Source organism: Meleagris gallopavo, chromosome 3 (genome assembly GCF_000146605.3).
Source record: "Meleagris gallopavo isolate NT-WF06-2002-E0010 breed Aviagen turkey brand Nicholas breeding stock chromosome 3, Turkey_5.1, whole genome shotgun sequence".
NCBI lineage: Eukaryota > Metazoa > Chordata > Aves > Galliformes > Phasianidae > Meleagris > Meleagris gallopavo.
In genome coordinates this window covers 2942478-2961554 of record NC_015013.2, presented here as the reverse complement: position 1 = coordinate 2961554, position 19077 = coordinate 2942478, and the positions used below count along the sequence as shown (strand labels likewise).

Genomic DNA, 19077 nt, shown 5'->3' with positions numbered 1-19077 from the left:
AAGGTTTTCCTCCGTTGTGTAAAACAATTAAAAAAGAAAGAAAGGAAAAAGAAAAAACCTTGCAGAGTAAGGTAGAACATAGTCACTGGAATTTAAGTTTTGGCAAGAATACTGGGTCTTGCATCAACTTTCTTTGAACTGTAAAGAACAGTAACAAGAAGCACCCGAAGATCACATTATTATTAGCTACAGTGTGTGGTATACAGAGGTCAAGTCTGCTGCAAATTCTTAAGTGATGCTGTGCTTTCAGAGGCCACGCACAGCTGCATTCTTTAGGAGTTCATTAAAACCATTTCGTAATCTTTTCTATGTCCTTAGCATCTTAAATATGGTAATAAACTCTTCACAACTTACTTCAAACATTATATATTGCTTTCCTACTTTTTCAAGCATGCATTTCATGTAGCCTTTTCAAAAAATGAATTTTCACACAAATAGGAAAAAATAGGAAAAATTAGAAAACCCTACACACAGTCCATATAGCCCACTTCCTTCTTTCCTTGATTATCACCTACCTTCTTTTTAGATAAAGATGAACAAGATAGTAGAAAGCTGGTAGTAGTGAAAGATAAAAGATAAGAGGTGCACAGAGCTAGAGAGAAAAGAGGACAAAAATGAGTGGCTAAGAAGCAGAAGATGGGAAAAAGGAATTCCACAATAACATCTTTCAAAAGAAGCCAAATAATGCATACTCAAGTAACATTCAAAACTTTTCAAGGATACTGTGCATTTTTTTAAAAATAAAATTTCTGCATGCAGTGCTTCTTGCAAATAGACCATGCTTCATAGGCTATGCTTTAAAACCTTCAATGCACCAATCAAGAATGAACAGCTTATTATGCCACAAATCATTTCTAGAAAGTGTACAATCTCTGAATCACAAGAGTCACAAACCTTACTAACAGTAACTGCAATCTAATAAAAGCATTTTCAGTTAATCTTATGAAAAGTTGGCATGTCAGAGCTAAAGTGATTCACTTGTTGCACAACTTTAGATTCTGCTTAGCAACTTCTAACTTTCTAACAACTTCCATTAGGAGATTTTTTTTTCTCCTGCTTTCACTGCTCTGATCCGTATGCCTTACTCTTGAAGACTGCTCTCACTCTTTGTGCTCACTAACTTAGTGGGAAGCTGAAGGTAAGCTAATGAAGTTGCTTTCCTACTCTCAAAATACTGCTGTAAAGTACTAGGCAATGTTTGGTTTACTAGTGTAAGAACCTTGTGCAAATTCTCCGAACTCCTTGTGTGAGTATATGAGATGCATCAGTTGATAAGCTAGGAGAGTGTTTACAACAAGATAAACTTTTATATTCTCAATTCAGCTAGTTCTTATCTACATGTTATGTCTTTATCATATTCAACACCTCCATATCTAGTTCTCAATAAACTGTTGCTCAAATTGGATCCTTACTTTTAGTGAGTCACGGCTTCTTAAACAAAAAGGCAAACACGATACATAAAACACTGCATTTATGTGATTCAGAGTCTGTTTCTGATCTTGTCATCTAGTGTTTTAATTACCCACTCACCTCCCAGTTGTTCAGTTTTTCCCCAATAACTCAACTGAATACAAAGTATGGTACTAGCCAAAGACATGGAAGCTACTCAGAAGACTACACAATGAGCATGTAACATTCACCATGGAAACTATTTAAAAATAAATAAGCAGAAAGGAGGGAAAAAGGGAAGGCAGGTTCCCTCCAAAAGCAGCTTTTCAAATCTCACACCTTAGACAAAACTGCCTTGAATTTTATGCATGCAATAAATCTCTTGAAAGCATAGCAAATACTACTTTTCATGACTATCCATAAAGTCTAGATACACAGGATCATCTATTTTCATACCAAAAAATGTAATAAGTAAGGATCTACCGTTATCAGATAATTTCATTTCTATCCCTAACTAATATCTGTTTCTACCAATCCTAGTGCTCATTAAAAAAGTTCTTTTCTTCTTCATCAACCAGAAGACTTGATTTCTCCTTCTGTTATTTTGCTGTCTCTCCTAGTCTTTTAAAGTATTGCACAGATAGAAAGAGTTAAGGTTTTCTATGCAATAACAGCAACATCCCATTTTCTAAAATTCCAGACAAAAACTGGAGAAAGAGACTAAGAAAAGTAAGTAAGATGACTATCACTATTTTGTAGGTGTTCTTTATTCTCTTACCTTTCCTCTCCCGTTCTCCTTCAACACATATTGGCCAACCTCCTACAGCAATGCAGAAATGCAGAAAAAAGAAGGACACAGACTAGCATAATAGAGGAGAAGCTTACAGATGTTGACAGTATAGCATATTATAGCATCAGAAAAGACAGAACTACTTAAAATGAAAAATAATTTAAAAGACAATAAACTATAGTAACTTCAATGGAGAGGAATCTAGGAAAATACTCTGTAGATTGATTATATAGAAAGACCAAAGGAAAATCAAACAAACAAGGAATTTAATGTTTTCTGGAAAACAAGAAACCTGCTGTATTTCTTCCCAAATCAAAAAGAATTGTGTGATACCATTCAATATGGGCAGAACTTACACAGGACTGTGTAATTCAGGACAGCAGGCAGGATGAAAAGGGATGAAAGGGTGGGAGAAGAAGAATTCTGTTTTTTAAATTAAGAAACATTGAAAGGGAAGAAGTCCTAGCAAACTAACATTTCTACAAAATCCTACAAAAAGAACACAAATCTTCATTTGCACATTTCTGAAAACATTCTAATGATTAATTTTAAAAATAGAACAGTATAAGTAAATGCTGGCATTCACACTTTCACTGATGTTAGCAAAAATTATTCATTTTGAATGAGAATAGGCTACATAAAGGCTTATTCTTTCCTGTATTTATTTCCTTAATTTTTTAGTTGTTTTTAAGCTACATATGCCATTCTAGAAGTCAAAATGTTGCTGACAATGAATGCTCACAATAAATGCCTACTTTTATTAGAACTCTTATGAAACAGTTTTACAATCTGTATCTCCATTTTGAAAGCTGTATCTTTTTCATTCAAATTAAGATATATGCAAGTCTTTTTTTTTTTTTTAAAAAAAAGGAAGCCCCTTTTTTACAGAAAGCAATTGTACTTTGACAGTAATTGCAGACAGCTAATACAGTTGGATGGAAGTTTCCAGACATGCTACTATAAGATGATTGGACTTTCCCTCATTATTTATATAACAAATGACTTAATAAATATATATGCATACAAATACATACGTACCTCATATTCCTTTCTACAGACTTTTAAAATATCATTCTTTGAAGAAGCCTGAAAACAGAAAATGCCCCAATTTGAAGTAGAATACAATAAAAACATGTTGCAAAATAAAAATGATTCTAACTTTATGTTACCTAAGATAACCATGGATACAAGATCTATTTTAATGTTCTTTTTTAGGAACCTGAAGAATCCATTTAAAGCTTTAAGAAAAAACAAGTAGAAGCTACAGCTTTGTCTACATTACATTTGATTACAACCCCAAAACTTATTTCTGCATCAAGCCGGTATATACTGGAAGCACAGACAAAGCAACTTAGTTTTCATCAGAGATCTTCCAGACAGAGCAGAACACTGGAAAAACCAAGGAAATGGAAGAGCCTGTTCATCAATTTTCTTCATTTTGTATGTTCAAAGATGTTAATCTGTTTTATTCCTTTCTTCTCCCTCTAGAATATGAAGTTCTACAATTACTATTGTAAAAGCCATTTGCAGAAAACTCCCTTTTGAAGTGCAGATCTTTTTTTTTTTGTTTTGTTTTTAGATTAACTCTTGCTCCTTTTTCATGTCAGATATTAAATATTATGGTCATTACTTACATTAAATATTTCTCCCTCCAGCAATTTAAAATAACCAAGGTAAGATCTGACCTATAGTATCACCTTCAAAATGCCTGCAAAACCCCCTCAAGTGTTAAGAATCAATATTAACATCCAGTTATTCACCATTATCCTTTATGTTTTGCCAAGTCATGTCTATTTTAGTTTAAATGAAAATCATGTGAATCATATCAACCAGTCAGTACAAGACATAGCCAAGATACATAGACAGCAGTCTTCAACCAAGCAACACAGCATTTGATACTGAGAACAAAGAGAAATGACACAGCAATCATAAGATTAAATTAAGTTTCACAGCCCACAACCATAAATGAAAGATGTGGAAAACAATTAAACATTAAGATAAATTTGAAAACTTTGCTAAGATATGCATTTGGGTACAGACACATATTATTTTCAGAAGAACAAAAATACTTTCTGAACTACATTTGTCTACTGTTTCTCTTTTCCTCACTGTGCCATGAAACTTCACATACAATGGCCACCTCACATGCTGCCTTCCAGTCTGTGCTACTGTGAAAACTTTCATTCAGAGATTGCAAAAAATAGAAAAAAAAAAATACAAGAAATTATATTTATTGTAACCAAAGTAAAGAGAGCTCTGGAATCTCTGCAGATGTAGTAAACACATTACTGCTATAAAACAACAAAATAGAGCACATCAGCAGCAATCACATACCTCCAGTTTGCAAGGAAAAACTAAACTTGTTATCTCAATTTGCCAAGTTACATGATGCAACAACCCAGCACTCACACTAGAGCCTCTGTAGTGGTAAGATGGCTGCTGAATCTTGTAGTTATTAACAATTATATCTTCATTACATATGGCTTTAAAACATAGAAAAATAGGCACAGCACCACTCTCAGACACGTTTACTGTTCTGGTGTTGGAGAATTTTGGGACACAAGTTTGCAATGATGCAGGTACAGTTTAAGGCAGATCAAACAAGGTTTTTTTACTAGGATCATAGCAAGATCTTCCTCTCTGCTTCCCCTGCTCTCTGCCTCATGGTTACAGAGGCCCATCTCATATGCTGTATCAAAGAAGAGGTGAGGAAAAATAATTCCAATATTAATAAGGAAGCACCTCATGCTTGCAGTGGATAACTCCCTGTTAAAAGACACTGAGGCTTCTTTCTGCTGGCCTGACAGGGAGCCTAGAGTCCATCTACTGCTTCCTAGAGCCAAGATCTGGGACACTGCCAAGAGAGTGCCACAGCTTGTCAACAGAACAGACTGCTATCCACTACTGCTCTTTCATGTGGCACAAATGACAATGGAATCCAAAACAGGGGCAGAATCAAAGAAAACTTGGCTTGTACCAGAAATAGTGTTGCCAGCAGGAGCGGGAAGTGATCATTCCTCTGTACTCAGCACTGGTGAGGCGGCACCTTGAGTACTGTGTTCAATTGTGTGCCCCTTACTGCAAGAAAGACACTAAGACCCAGGAGTGCATCCAGAGACTGGCAATGAAGCTGGTGAGGGCTCTGGAGCACAAGTCTGATGAAGAGCGGCTGAGGGAGCTGGGATTGTTCAGTCTGGAGAAGAAGAGGCTCAGGGGAGACCTTATCACTCTCTATAAATACCTGAAGGGAGGTTGTGGTGAGCTGTGGCTCAGCCTCTTCTCTCTTGTAACTGGTGATAGTACAACAGGGAATGGCCTCTAGTTGCGCTGGAGAGATTCAAGCTGGATTTTCTGAAAGAGTGGTCAGGCACTGGAATGGGCTGCCCAGGGAGGTGGTGGAGTCACTGACTCTGGAGGTGTTCAAGAAACATTTAGACGTTGTGTTGAAGGACATGCTCTAGTGAGAACTATTGGTAATATGTGGATGGTTGGACTGGATGAAATGTAGGTCTTTTTCTATAAAGCCCTGCGAGTGCAAGTGAAGAACACTGCTATCTAAGTTTTCTTCTCTTCAATTTTGCCAGTTGGAGGAAAGAGAAAAACTAGAAGAAGACATAAAATGCATATGAATTCCTAGCTACATGGCTGGTGCCAGTGTGAAGGTTTTAATTTTTATGAAAATGGGACCTTCTATGAAGACTATGACCTGTTAGAAAGGAATGGCATCTACCTAGAAGATGTCTAGAAGAGTCTAATATAATGAGGAGAATGTTAAACTGTAGGACTCAGGAGGTGGGTTCCACAATGGCAATGCTCACACCACTGCAAGCACCTAGGGAATAAGCCAGGCCAGCAAGAAGGATGACTGCTGAATAAGGCAGATGCCCTTCTAACAGAAGACACAGAGAAAATGTAGTTATAGAGCATCTTCTTTGCTTCAGTCTTTACTGCTAAGACTGACCCCGGGAATCCCAGACCGTGGAGGTAAGAGAGTCTGGGGCAAGGAAGACTCCCCAGTGGTTGTGGAGATGCTGGTCAGAAATCATCCATGCAAACTCAACACACACAAATCCATAGGACAGTGGGACAGGCCCATGAATGCTGAGGGAACTGGCAGAAGGGACTGCTGAATTGCTATCATCCTTCAAAGGTCATGAAGAAGGGGAGAGGTGCCTGAAGACTAGAGAACAGCCAATGTCACTCCAGTCCTCGAAAAGAGCAAGAAAGAAGACCTGAGAAACTACAGGCCAGTCAGTTTCACCTCCATCCATGGGAAGGTGATGGAACAACTTATTTTGCACATCATCTCCAAGCAAGTGGCAGAGAAGAAGGTTATCAGCAGTAGTACATGGATTCACCAAGGGGAAACCAGGCACGACCAACCCGGCAACCTTTTATGATGTCATGACCAGTTGGGTAGATGGGAGGAAAGCAGAAGATGCTGTATACTTTAACTTCAGCAAGGCTTCTGACATTGTCTCCCATATCATTCTCGTAGTTAAGCTTCGAACGTGTGAGACAGATTAATTGACCGTAAGGTAGTCTGAGAACTGCCTGAGTGGCAGAGCTCAGAGGGTTGTGATCAATGATGCAGAGTCTAATTGCAGGCCTGTCGCCAGTGGTGCTCCCCAGTGGTTGGTATTAGGTCCAGTCTTGCTAGGAGAATGATCTCTGAAAGGGTGGTTAGTCTCACTTCTAGAAGAACTCATTGGTTTATTAGTAGTTACAAGCAGTAAAAGACTCTGTAGAAGATGTATCAAAACATATATTGAAAAAAGAATATGGAATTAGTTAGTAGTTAACAAAGGGGGGAATTGATACCTGTCAATAAATTCAGGGCTTTTGGCAATTATTCAAATGTCTCACCAGAACTATTTTCTTGTGAAAGTTTTTTTTCTAGATAAAAAGGACTTCTGGAGCCTAGAAAGCAGGGACTCAACATTCCACCAGCTTTGAGTAGGAGGTAAACTGTACCCTGCTAGGGCTGATAACAGGCACCATAGCAAGGTCGAAACACCAACCGAAAACCTAGTCAACACCAATTTCTATTTGTAAATAGGTCTCTGACTACATATGGCACCTGGCTTCTGGAACCTTTTACCTGGATACACAACCTTTTACCTGGATATGATCACCAGAGACCTCTTACTAAAACCCCAAATTAACACAGTGCATGCATAGTACTCGATTTTAATATGTATAGCAATCTTAGGAATAGGCAGGCACTTTGCAGAAATTATATGAATATTCACATAATAACATATATAAAACCTGTGTGCTTTTGATCATGGGTGTGCATGCTGGGACAGAGTGATCCCCCATGCATCCAGCACTGCAATAAGGTGATGTCAGACTTCTACTCTGTCATTTGGGTTGATGAGTTTTATTCCCAAATTTCAGTGACAATTTGGCAATCTAAATAGGACAGGCTCTCAAGACTCTCTGGAGGACCAGAAGAAAAGTGAGTTCTCCAGCATATACTGGAGTATTTTCAGGGAGGCCCTCCAATTCCCTGGTCGGGTGGGTTTCCATGACAGCTAATTGGGTATTACATGACATTACTTAAGGGTACTGCCTGCCTGTAAGTCGTGATTGAGAGCTCTCATAGAGCAAGGCTGAGACAGTTTTGTTTGGAAATGACTATCCATGGGGAGCTGTATGCTACCAGGAGGATACCTGGGGTCGGTTCCGCTCTTGGCTGTATGACTTCCTGAGCCTTACAGAACTAAATAAAACATATTTGTTTGATGATTCTTCTTCTTCTTCTTTCTTTTTTTTAAATAATGATAACCAGGATTTAATTACATGACTGAATTTTATTCTTTTAACTCAGGTAACTGAGTAAAAAGCTATGAGAAGTGATAATTCCTTAAAACAATTTGGTGAAACCACCATTTAGCAATTTGTCACTACTAGAACTGCTGTCTAGAACTATTTCCCTGTCTTAATTTGCCACTAAAAAAAGTAAAAATGCCATAAAAACAAAAAGTAACTGCCTAACAGCTGCAGGCTAGCATGTCATAGCAGTAAACATTTTTATGCAGAGGATCAAGACAGTAGACATACACTGAAATTCAGCTTCTTACTGAATCTCAATGCAATTCTGGCACAAAACTATTACGATTAACTATTAATGGTACTTTTCCTAAGTGTTGGCGATCTTAATGATCATGCTCAGGTCAAAACATGTTGGTAGATGTTAAACATTAATTTGTTACCACCTACACTACCAAAAGGAAAGATGTTAATTGTTACCTAATTCCTTCCTTTAATAATTTCTAGATTATATGTAAAAAATAATAAAGCCTTCAAATTTATAAATATCAGGTCTCAGTATGAGAAAAAACATTGTTTACATCATGGATCTAAACACTTTTTAATTCATCTGATTACAATGAATTGAGTCAAAATCAAATGATTGCCTTCCACCACCTCCCCAATGCTAAGAGAGGGCCATGAGTACCAAGTATGTTAGACAACAAATAACAGGTCTTGTAAACTAGAAACCTCTCCTGGAGTGTAGCTGCATACTTTCTTACACATGTACATGCAACACAATGCTCATGAGAACAGCAAATTCTCTCTGTGGAAATGCTAACAAGAAAGGTCTTCAAACTTCAGGATCATGAAGTCTTGGCAAGCACCCAGAAGCTTAGTCCTCCAGAATGGTTGAAAACACACGCACAAAAAAACTTCACAAAACCACCACCACCCACAACAAAAAGAAAGAAAAAAAATGCAGTTTCTTTCTTTTTTTTTAAGTAGGTTTTCATCTCATCAGAATTTAAATGTTACTTTTTTTTTTTTGTTGAAAACTCTAAGAATGTAAATTACCTGTTTTAATTCTTAAAATTTGGTTGGTGATGTTTTATCATCCTAGCATATATTCTCATTTGTAAGAAATGTGTGTGATAGTTTAACTTTCATATTAAAAATACATGAAGCCTGTAAATCACAAACAGTAACACGAGTGAATTCAACACTGAGTCATTTCACATTAATAATGGACAAAAAAACAGTAAGAAAGTCTTACCTGTTTACATGCTTGCCGACATTCCACAGCAATAGCTAGCTCACAGCAACCTAAACCAACCCAACCATCAGACTTCTTCAGAACTCCTTTAAAAATAAAATTACAGTACATATTACAGTAGCAAGAGAACCTGTGCTATTTTTCCTTCCCTCACCATAAGTAGGTTACTTTCCAAGTATGACAGTCCTTTCTTGCTCAAGAAGTCTACCCATAGATTATATTTTAATTAGAATGTATTAAGTGATTCCAAACCAACTTTCAGCAAGAAAAGAAAAGCAAATCCATGTACTTAATAAATTTAGAATTTGTCAATTAGGTAAGTTCTACACATTGACTTTACAGGTGTTTTATCCAAACCATTTAATGTATTTACTGGAAATATCAGTATGTTCTTATCTAATATGACGTATAAGCCAACAGAAACCGAAAGAAAAAAAATGTTAGAAAAGCAGCAAAACTGCATGTTCTGATACATCCTCTTATTGGCTTCAACAGCACTATACTTTTTTTATAATTCTCCACTTCTTAACACAGAATATCATTCTTACTTTTTCTTCAAGCTTTGTCTGTAGTTTCTGTACCTTAATAATGCACTTTAATATCCACAACTGCCTTCAACATTTTCCATCTGTTCCATTCTGTTCTTTTTCTATTTAATTTGCTACTCTCATTTTCTAACTTTTCATGAAGTTACACAGTAAAGAGAATTCTCCAATAAGTAAATTTATAAAGAAAAATCAAAATCTTTAGCTAAATTAACATTTTCCAGAAAATTAATTTTTTTTTTTTCCATGCAAATTAAAACATTAACACTTGGCATAAGCACGGTAGCAGAATTGTGTATTTGAGTGGAAAGGAACAGGAAGCGAAGGTGGAGAACAGCTTGAATGCAGTCAGCTTGAAGAGGTACTACATCATCTATACGTGCCAGCCCTTGTTGATGCACAGTAGACCAGTGAATTGATCATCATTTTGAAGAGTGATCTCTTTATCTCTTTACCTCTGCTCAGTGTTTTAGCTCAACTTTCCAATTCAGCTCAGCTGAAAGCAGAAGCAAAGGCCACGAATAACAGCAAAATCAGGTCAGCTTACACTCCCACAAGTGGGGTAAAGATTTGATTTTTCAGAGACTGAGAATCATTCTGAAAGTGTTGAGGAGATTACTGTTGTGTATACATCAACAGTTTGGAAACAATGCTCAGAAATTCTGAGTTTTTTTTGATGCGTTGTTTTAAAGTAATTCCAAAAGTAACTGCATGTCTGTACTTAAGTCATGCAAATACATTTAACAACACATCTGTTAATTGCCAAAACAAATACTCTCTACATTCTATTTTAGGCATATAAATAACTAGACTGGACTAAATGATCTTAGTGGTCTTTTCCAACCTTAATGATTCTATGATAACATAGCAGTTAGTTGTTTCAGCTCTTTTTTATGTGGAGCTATTACATACAAATTCCTTTTGATCAAAACAATAATTCAGGAGGATTTATACTCGAAGGTTCTTTTAAGGTAAAAAAAAAAAAATTAAATCTAAAAATATTAAATATCCTGTGCAATATAAAGACATGTTTTCCAGAAAAAAACTTGTAGTAACCACCTACATGCTGGACAAGAAGTATGATAAATTAATCTGTACAGCTTTAGTGGCAATGTCACCACTGAACAAACCAACCAGTGAATAATCATAGCTGAGAAACAAAACAAAAAGAAAGACAGAAACAAAATAGACCCCACAAACATCCCTATCTTGTGCAAGACAGAGCCTGTGTTTTTTAGAAATACGTTTCAATGAACTCTGCTAAAAGAATGAAGCAAACTTGCATGCCAAATTAGTAATGCTGGTAAGCTTCAGCCATGGTTACAGTATTCTTGGGAAGTGGCCCTCTACTCATGGTATTTCAGCCTATCAAACAAGCTTGTGAAAAAGAAACTACGGCACATGTTCATAACATACTGCACTGCAATTTTAAAATAGGAACTTTAACATTTAAACATTAATTCCGTAATTAAGATAACTGAAATGCAAGCTTCTTAACAAAATTGCACCTTTTTAACAAAAATGCACCTTCAGTGCACAATTAATTGACTGAAGATCATATTTCTTATGGGTGTCCAACATTCTGGCTTGCCTAGGCTACATTCAGTGAAAAGCAATTGCCTTGGGCCGTCTGTATGTAGGTCATTCCAAAAGTAATGTCTCCTATTTATTTTCATGGAAACTACAACAGCTAAAACGAGCACAATAATTCTGCTTGATAGAGCATATCCTCAACTACTAAACACTGTTTTTCAACACAGTCACCACCATCAGCTGTGCATTTTTTTTTCCAAGAGCCTGTATGCCACGCCCATAAAAGTCTGTACCAATGGAGCTGACCCACTGTTATTGATGCCACTGCTGAAATGCACCGCAAACCGCCTCATTGTGCAACATCCACTCTCTGATCTCCAAAAATGTTCAGTAAACACTGATGAAAGTCAACGGATGCCATTTTTTTTCCGCATGGAGGAATTCTGTTCCACACTATGCATCAGACACACTTTCATGTCAGATGTCATTTTGTCAGACTGACTCTCCACTGCTGTCACACGGCAACAGGATGTGATTGAATACCGGCAGGAAGGCTCAGCCTCTAGTGCCATATCATGGACACACGCCTCTGGTGAACATTATGGGCCAAAATAATAAAATAGGAGGCATTACTTTTAGAGTAGCCCTCATAAGATATATAATACAATTTAAATATAAGTAACATTTTAATTATTAATATCTTCATTAAAACTTCTTTTAAAAAGCAGCAAAACCATAGAACTGGTGAGATAGTTGACCCTGTTTTTGCAAAACCAAAGCATCAGGCCAGTTTGATGGAAGGAGCTGTAATTCTTAGGGCATTCTCAAGGTGCTTGTTAGAGTTTCTTGAAGAAATTTTACTCTTTTTGCGCTTCATCCTTGACAATAATTGTTCATAAATGTGTGCATTGCCGAAAAGCAATTACATGAATAAGGCATGATTGGGAAGCAAGGGATACTTTTCTCTGCTAAGAGAATTCTTATTAAAGTATAGTAAAAAGACATCAAATTTTTCAGCTGAATATCCGACTGCAACTCTGTACATTCCATTTGAAAACTGGCGGGTAATGTATTTACGTTGACTGAAAATGGAGTTGCAAGCAAACTGATAATTTTTTCTTTTTTTGCAATCTTGAAACCTATTTTCAAATTCCTTTATGAAAATGGAAAGCAAGGCTGCATATTTTTCACTATTCACAGGACTGCATTTAGTCAATGTGTCAAAATGCATTCAACTACATGCTGTACAACACTTGCTCTTGTCAAAGATCTCCTTTCAAAGAAGTTTCCAAGTGCCACACTACATTACTACATTACTGAGATGAATAAAAAGACACACATTTTTCTTCCTTATTAAAAATGTTCTATTATAGCATCCACAAGAGTATTCAAGTCAGAAACAAAGATAGAATGTTGCACAAATGTGAAAACTTAGAATATGATCTCTGATGTATGTATTTTATGATGAAAGCAATTGTGTGTGCTCTGAAAATTTAAGAGAAACTGGATCACGGTGGTTTTCAGGAAACAAGCAGAAAGAATAAAAAGGAAGATGGAAAAAGGAGAAACTGAAAAACAACTAGGCTCATCATAGTTTTCATGTGGAACAGTAAAGACCAAGTCAGCATTTTGCTGTCTCTGGAGAAGTCTTCTAAAGCCTGCTTACAGAAAATGAGAAAGCTTAAAATCAAAGCACAGTTATCATCTAGAATTATAGGTTGCTGCCCACCCCTATTGCCCTCCCATTTGCAAGTAGTTTCTTCAATAGTATAATGCATGCAGAATAAGAAAGAAATTTTAATTTCCTATTGAAATGTAAAGTAATTCACATACTGTAGGCCTATTATTTTTCACAAACAAACATCAACAGACTCACAGTTTTTAAAAAGAAATCCTCCATTAAAAGACTAATTAGTATTCACCTTCAGAAAACATTTTTCTTAAACTTATTTTCTTAAACTTCTGCTTCTTAATATTTAGTACTTTGTTGAAGCTAATAATACTGTATTGGCAAGGACAATAAAACACAACATAGTTTGTTTTTTTGAGGATGAGCCATAAAAGAAAGTTAATAGAACATGGTTGTGGTTTAATCTGGCAGGTGGCTGAGCACCACACGGTTGCTCCCTTCTCTCCTTCCCAGTGGGATGGGGGAGAGAATTAAAAAAACAAACAAACAAAAAGAAACCCACAGAACTCTTGGGTTGAGATAAAACTGTTTACTAAGATAGAGAAAAGTAAAATAGTTATTACTATACATACAGTACTCATATACATTTGAATGCATATAAGAAGTGAGGCACAAGATACTGCTCACCACCCCCTGACCAATGCCCAGTTAGCCCCCCAAGCAGTGGAAGAAAGTAAAATGAAATCCCACCCTCTTCAAAATTCCTTTTGCATGATGTCATATGGTATAGAATATCCCTCTGGCTAGCTTAAGACAGCTATCCTAATTCTCTATCCGCCAGCTCCTGCTTTGCACAAACTATAAACATCAGTGTGTTATTGACATTGTTCTTCTCCTAGAACTAAAATGTAAGCATAATACCAGAAACTCTGAAGAAAAAATGCATCCCAGCTGAAACTAAGACAACGTCCACTCCTTATACCATACCACTTCCACCATGCTCACAGTTTGTACACATCCTAACTAATTACCATCACCTATCTTACTTTTCGATATATATACACACATATTATTCCAGTCTATGGGCCATTCATGTACAATGGCTCTTGGTACTCATTCCATTCATAACTTCAAGTTCCATCTGTCAGAACAGTCCGATAGTGAAGGAGGGATGATTCATAGTTTTGGGTTTACTGCATGCAGAAGTTAGTTCTGGTTCCATTTGATGTCATTCTTCTTTAATCGGGATAGTTCTCACTGTGCTACTGTTAACCAAGCATATAATAACCATAATAATGATGACATACAGTAATACACAGCCATTTAGTGTCATACAATTTATATTATTAGCTGTTCTGACCCAAAATCAAATCACCTTGAGGTACACAACAGATATCCCTATCCTTCTGCATTACCCCCTAAGAGCACCCAGGTCCTTGAGCAAAAGCAGTCCCATGATTACGATATAAATAGGATTGCCTTTGCCCAAGGCAAGAATAAACCTGACTGTCTTGCCCAGCATGTTCTTTATGTGCACCACTGGGACTTTATCTCCTTCTCCAGTAGGTTGGAGGTTTGATTGGGCTGGATCAGCTCAACTGGCAGATCCCCAACTGTTGACTAAGCAGGTAACTTTTGCTAAATGTGTCCCAACATTTGAATGTGCCAGCATTGCTCTCAATGTAGTCTTTAACACTCTATTGTAGCATTCAATTTTTCCAGAGGCTGGTGCATGATGTGATATATACACTCAGTGCAGCTCTCTTTGGTCCAGGTGGTTACAAGATTGTCTTGGAAATCAATCTTGTCTGACTCACTTGTTTCTGGGGTACCGTGTCGCCACAAGACACACCTCTCAAGACCCAGGACAGTATTTCATGCAGTAGCATGAAGCATGAGATATGTTTCCAGTCACGTGATGGTTGCTTCCACCATTGTAAGCACCCAGCATTTCCCATGGTGAGTTTGTGGGAGTGTGATATAATCCACATTCCAAGCCTCTCCATGTTTATATCTCAACCATTGTCCCCCACACAAGAGGTTTTATCCACTTGGTTTGGTTAACTACAGCATATGTTTCACATTCATAGATAATCTGTGCAATAGCATCCCTTGATCTCAAGCCCATCTATAGGTTGCATCTCTTCCTTGATAACCTGAAGTATCGTAGGCCCACTGACAGAAATACTTCACCCTTACATTGCCAGTCCATATCTATCTCGCCCACTCGCCAATCCCAGCAGCTCAATCCACCTACTGGTTGTTTTGATATTCTTCAGTGGCATGACTTTTTGGTATGTGATGGCCTACGTGACCTACCTATACAATTATGTTCTCTACCAGGGCAGCAGTATCTTTCCTCAACGCAGCAGCCCATATGCGTTTGCCTCTGTGCTGACAGTTGTTCTGCTTTCATTGCTATAAGGAATTTGCCACCACTCAGGAGTCCGTGCAGAGGTAGAGCACTAGCCACTTATCTCCTTCGGCAATGCCTAAAGCCAGCTGGACGGCCTTCACTTCTGCAAATTGGTTCCTTTTCCTTCAGAAGCTTCTGTAACTCATCATGTAGGACACTATACAGCAGGCTTCCACCTCCAAAGCTTTTCCACAATGCGACAGAACCCATCAGTGAACAGGGCCTATTTATTCTCATTTTCTGGCAGTTTATTGTGTACTGGAGCCTCTTCAGCACTTCACCTCCTTTTCTGATGATACTCCAAATTCTTTGCCTTTGAGCCAGTCTATAATCAATTCTAAAATGCCGGGATGACTGGGATTCTCAATCCAAGCCTACTCTGTGACCCATCTATTCCATATAGCATCAGTTGCATGATGTGTGGAGGGGAATGTCCAGCCCAGCACAGGCAGTGGGGGTGCCAAAAGGAGTTGTGCTTCAGTACCAACCATTTCCAAAGCTGTTTGAACAACTTCATATACTGCCAACATCTCTTTGTCAGTTGCAGTATAGCAGGCCTCAGATCCTCTGTATTCTTGACTCCAAAACCCTAGGAGTCAACCTCGAGTCTGCCAGAGGCTCTAAGTGTGACTATTCTCCCTGGCTGCAATGTACAGCATCTTTTTTATACTTTGTCCTGTCTGGCCCAAGGACTACTGCATGAGCTATCTCCAGTTTAATTTGTTCAAAGGCTTGGTGTTCCTCAGGGCCCTATGTTTTTCTTCTGGGTCACTTGATAGTCAGAGTTTACAATCAGACCGTAATCCAGAATATGCATTTCTCCAGAAGCCCGCAACAGTCGAGAAAGACTGCGTTTCCTTTTTGTAAGCTGGTGGAGACAGAGCAGTTATTTTGTTGATCACATCCACTGTGATCTGATAACATCCATCTTGCCATTTTATTCCTAAGAACTAAATCAATCTCCTGTGAAGGTCCCTTGACCTTACTTTGCTTTATGACAAAACTAACTTTTAGAAGGATTTGAATTATTTTCTTCCCATTCTCAAGAAAGCTGCCCAACATGAGGACATCATCAATGTAGAGAACAAGTATCCGATCTATCAACACTACTTCCCATTTTGTATCATCTGTAAACATGCTGAGGGTCCACATTGTATTAATGAAAATGTTTAACAGGCCTAGAACTAGTACTGACCCCTCGGTTACTGGCCTCCAGATAGACTTTGTACCACTAATAATAAACCTTTGAGCCAGTTTTCTATCCATCTTCACTGTCCACTTATTTAATCCATGCTTTACTAGTTTGTCTATGAAGATGTTGTAAAAAAAAAGAGAACAAGGTACATCACAACAGAGAAAGGAGCTTCTCCCTATAAATCATACTATATAGAAACTGAAGAGGCCTCACATCAGTCCAGATAGACCAGAAAGACAATTAGCAAGTGGTTCATAAAAAACCCAACTTACAATGCTTTTTTTTCTTGCTTACACAAACCTAAATTTCAAACTAAAATGTACATTGCTTACATAGAATAAAACCATTACCACTAATTTGTATGTAGCTGTTAAACAACAATGACATTTAGGCATTAGAATATCACAGACTCACAGAATATCCTGCGTTGGAAAGGATCCACAAGGATTGCGTCCAACTCACTACTCCACACAAGACAACTCAAAATTCAAACTGTATTTCTGAGAACATTTTCTACACGCTTCTTTAACTCTGGCAGGCTTAGGACTGTGACCACTGCCCCAGGGATCCTGTTCCAATAAGCCCAGCCACCCCCTTGGTGAAGAACTTTTCCTTGACCCAGTCTGACCCTCCCATGATGCATCTTCCATGCCATTCCCTTGGGCTCTGTCACTGTCACCAGAGAAGAGATCGGTGCCTGCCCCTCTGCTCCCCTCGTGACTGAGACACAGGTAGTCACGAGGTCTCCCCTGGTCTCTTCTTCTTTGGACTGAACAAACTAAGTGACTTCAGCTGCTCCTCATATGTCCTGCCATCTAGATACTTCATCATCTTCATCATGCTCCTTTGCACACTCTCTAATAGTTCTATGTTCTCCTTATCTTGTGTCCCCCAAATTGCAGACAGTACTCAAGATGAGGCCACACCAGTAAGCAACTAAAAAGAAGTTTTTAGTTGAGAGAAAGTTACTACAGCTCCTTAAGAAACTACATATTTCACCAGTTTCACTTATAGTAAGGCAGCAAATCTCTCTGCATGCGACTTAGGTTTGCCTCTGAAACACTGGCAGAAATCTGTATAGATCTAAAACTGAAGGCATATTCAAACTAAAAATAATTGAAAGCCTTTAAAGGAAAGGAATTCTCTGATATTTCCTGGATGGGTCACAGAAAATCACAAGAACATACTTAATATTTTCTAACTAGGAAAAGAAAAGAAGCATTTTAAGAAGACGCTCAGATAACCCTGTGTGGGCTAAAAGAAACTAGAATCAAAGCATAGTTTGTAACAGAAGTCTAATGAAAGTTAAACCATCATGAAACCTACAGATGCAAGTGGCAGTCAGAACACTGAAACACACATTTAGGGAAAAAGCATCACAACTGAATAGTAAATTAGTATTTCTTACCTGGCAAAGAAGAATTTATACAACCCCAAACTTCTCCCTGAAAATTAAAATATAAAAAAGCAATAAACAATCTACAGAATAAAAGTGTTTTTAACATTCACAAAACAGTATTTTCAGTCATTTTGCTTTGTATTCTAAGAGTTATTCCAATAGAATATTTGTCTACACTGTCTTCTAAGAAGAAGTTACATAAGCTATGTACCACTCACTTGCTTTGAAAAGAAGGTTGCCATCTCCAGAGTATCTAATCAACAGCAGCATATTTGTAGGAGAACATACTGTTATTATCTCACCTATGCTAGACAGTCAGCTTTTCCCACCAGTATTTAGAGAACAAAGCAGTCATTGTTTTAAAAGAGAAAAGTTTATCTAGGACCAAGACCTGTTGAGAAGCTTGTTACCCTAGCAATCCTTTCCACTAGAATTTTTCTTTTTTTTTTTTCTTCCAAACAACAACAAAATCAAACCGTACTAAAAAAAACCCCAACAAATAAGAGGTTTTAAGGTACCCCAGATACAGGCAGCTTCATGGAAAGAAAGACGTATGGAAGAGAGTTCTAAAAGTTAAGCTTACTAACAGGAAAGGTTAAAATACAAATCTGTTGGGTTTCCCCACAACCCAAGGGAAAAAAAAAGATACAGATTTATTTGTTCTCATCTCCCTCGTTACTAGTATTACCAAGACTACTGGCTGAAATGATCATGGGAAATTTTTTACTGTAGGGCTAGTATAAGAGAACTCTCAGGTAAGATGCCATCTTACCACAGGTAGTTAGTAGAGGAAGGATTCAACCTAAGGTAAGAATTTAAGTACTCAGCACTGGTGAGGCTACTCCTCAAGTACTGTGCTCAGTTTTGGGCCCCTCACTACAAGAAAGACACTGAGGCCCTGGAGTATGTCCAAAGAAGGGCAATGAAGCTGGTGAAGTGTCTGAAGCACAAGACTTACAGGGAACAGCTGAGGGAACTGGGATTGTTTAGTCTGGAGAAGAGGAGGCTCAGGGGAAACCTTATCACTCTGTACAGCTACCTGAAAGGAGGCTGTAGCAAGATGGACGTAGGCTTCTTCTCCCAGGGAATTGTGATAGAATGAGAGGCAATGGTCTTAAGTTGTGCTAGGGGAGGTTCAGGTCAGATA

General features: G+C 37.8%; 1 protein-coding gene across 1 annotated transcript in view; it reads right to left on the bottom strand.

Moving 5' to 3' along the window:
* The window catches only part of RECK (reversion inducing cysteine rich protein with kazal motifs), a 36033-nt gene extending 29572 nt beyond the window's left edge, over positions 1-6461 (bottom strand). Inside the window, exons 1-3 of the mRNA XM_031552716.1 lie at positions 6441-6461; positions 3218-3265; positions 2168-2209 (exon numbers count right to left, since the gene is read on the bottom strand). Of these exons, the coding sequence (XP_031408576.1) occupies positions 2168-2209; positions 3218-3265; positions 6441-6446 (96 nt within the window). The 5' untranslated portion in view covers positions 6447-6461. The remainder of the gene's footprint in view (positions 1-2167; positions 2210-3217; positions 3266-6440) is intronic.
* Between the last annotated feature and the right edge of the window lie 12616 nt (positions 6462-19077).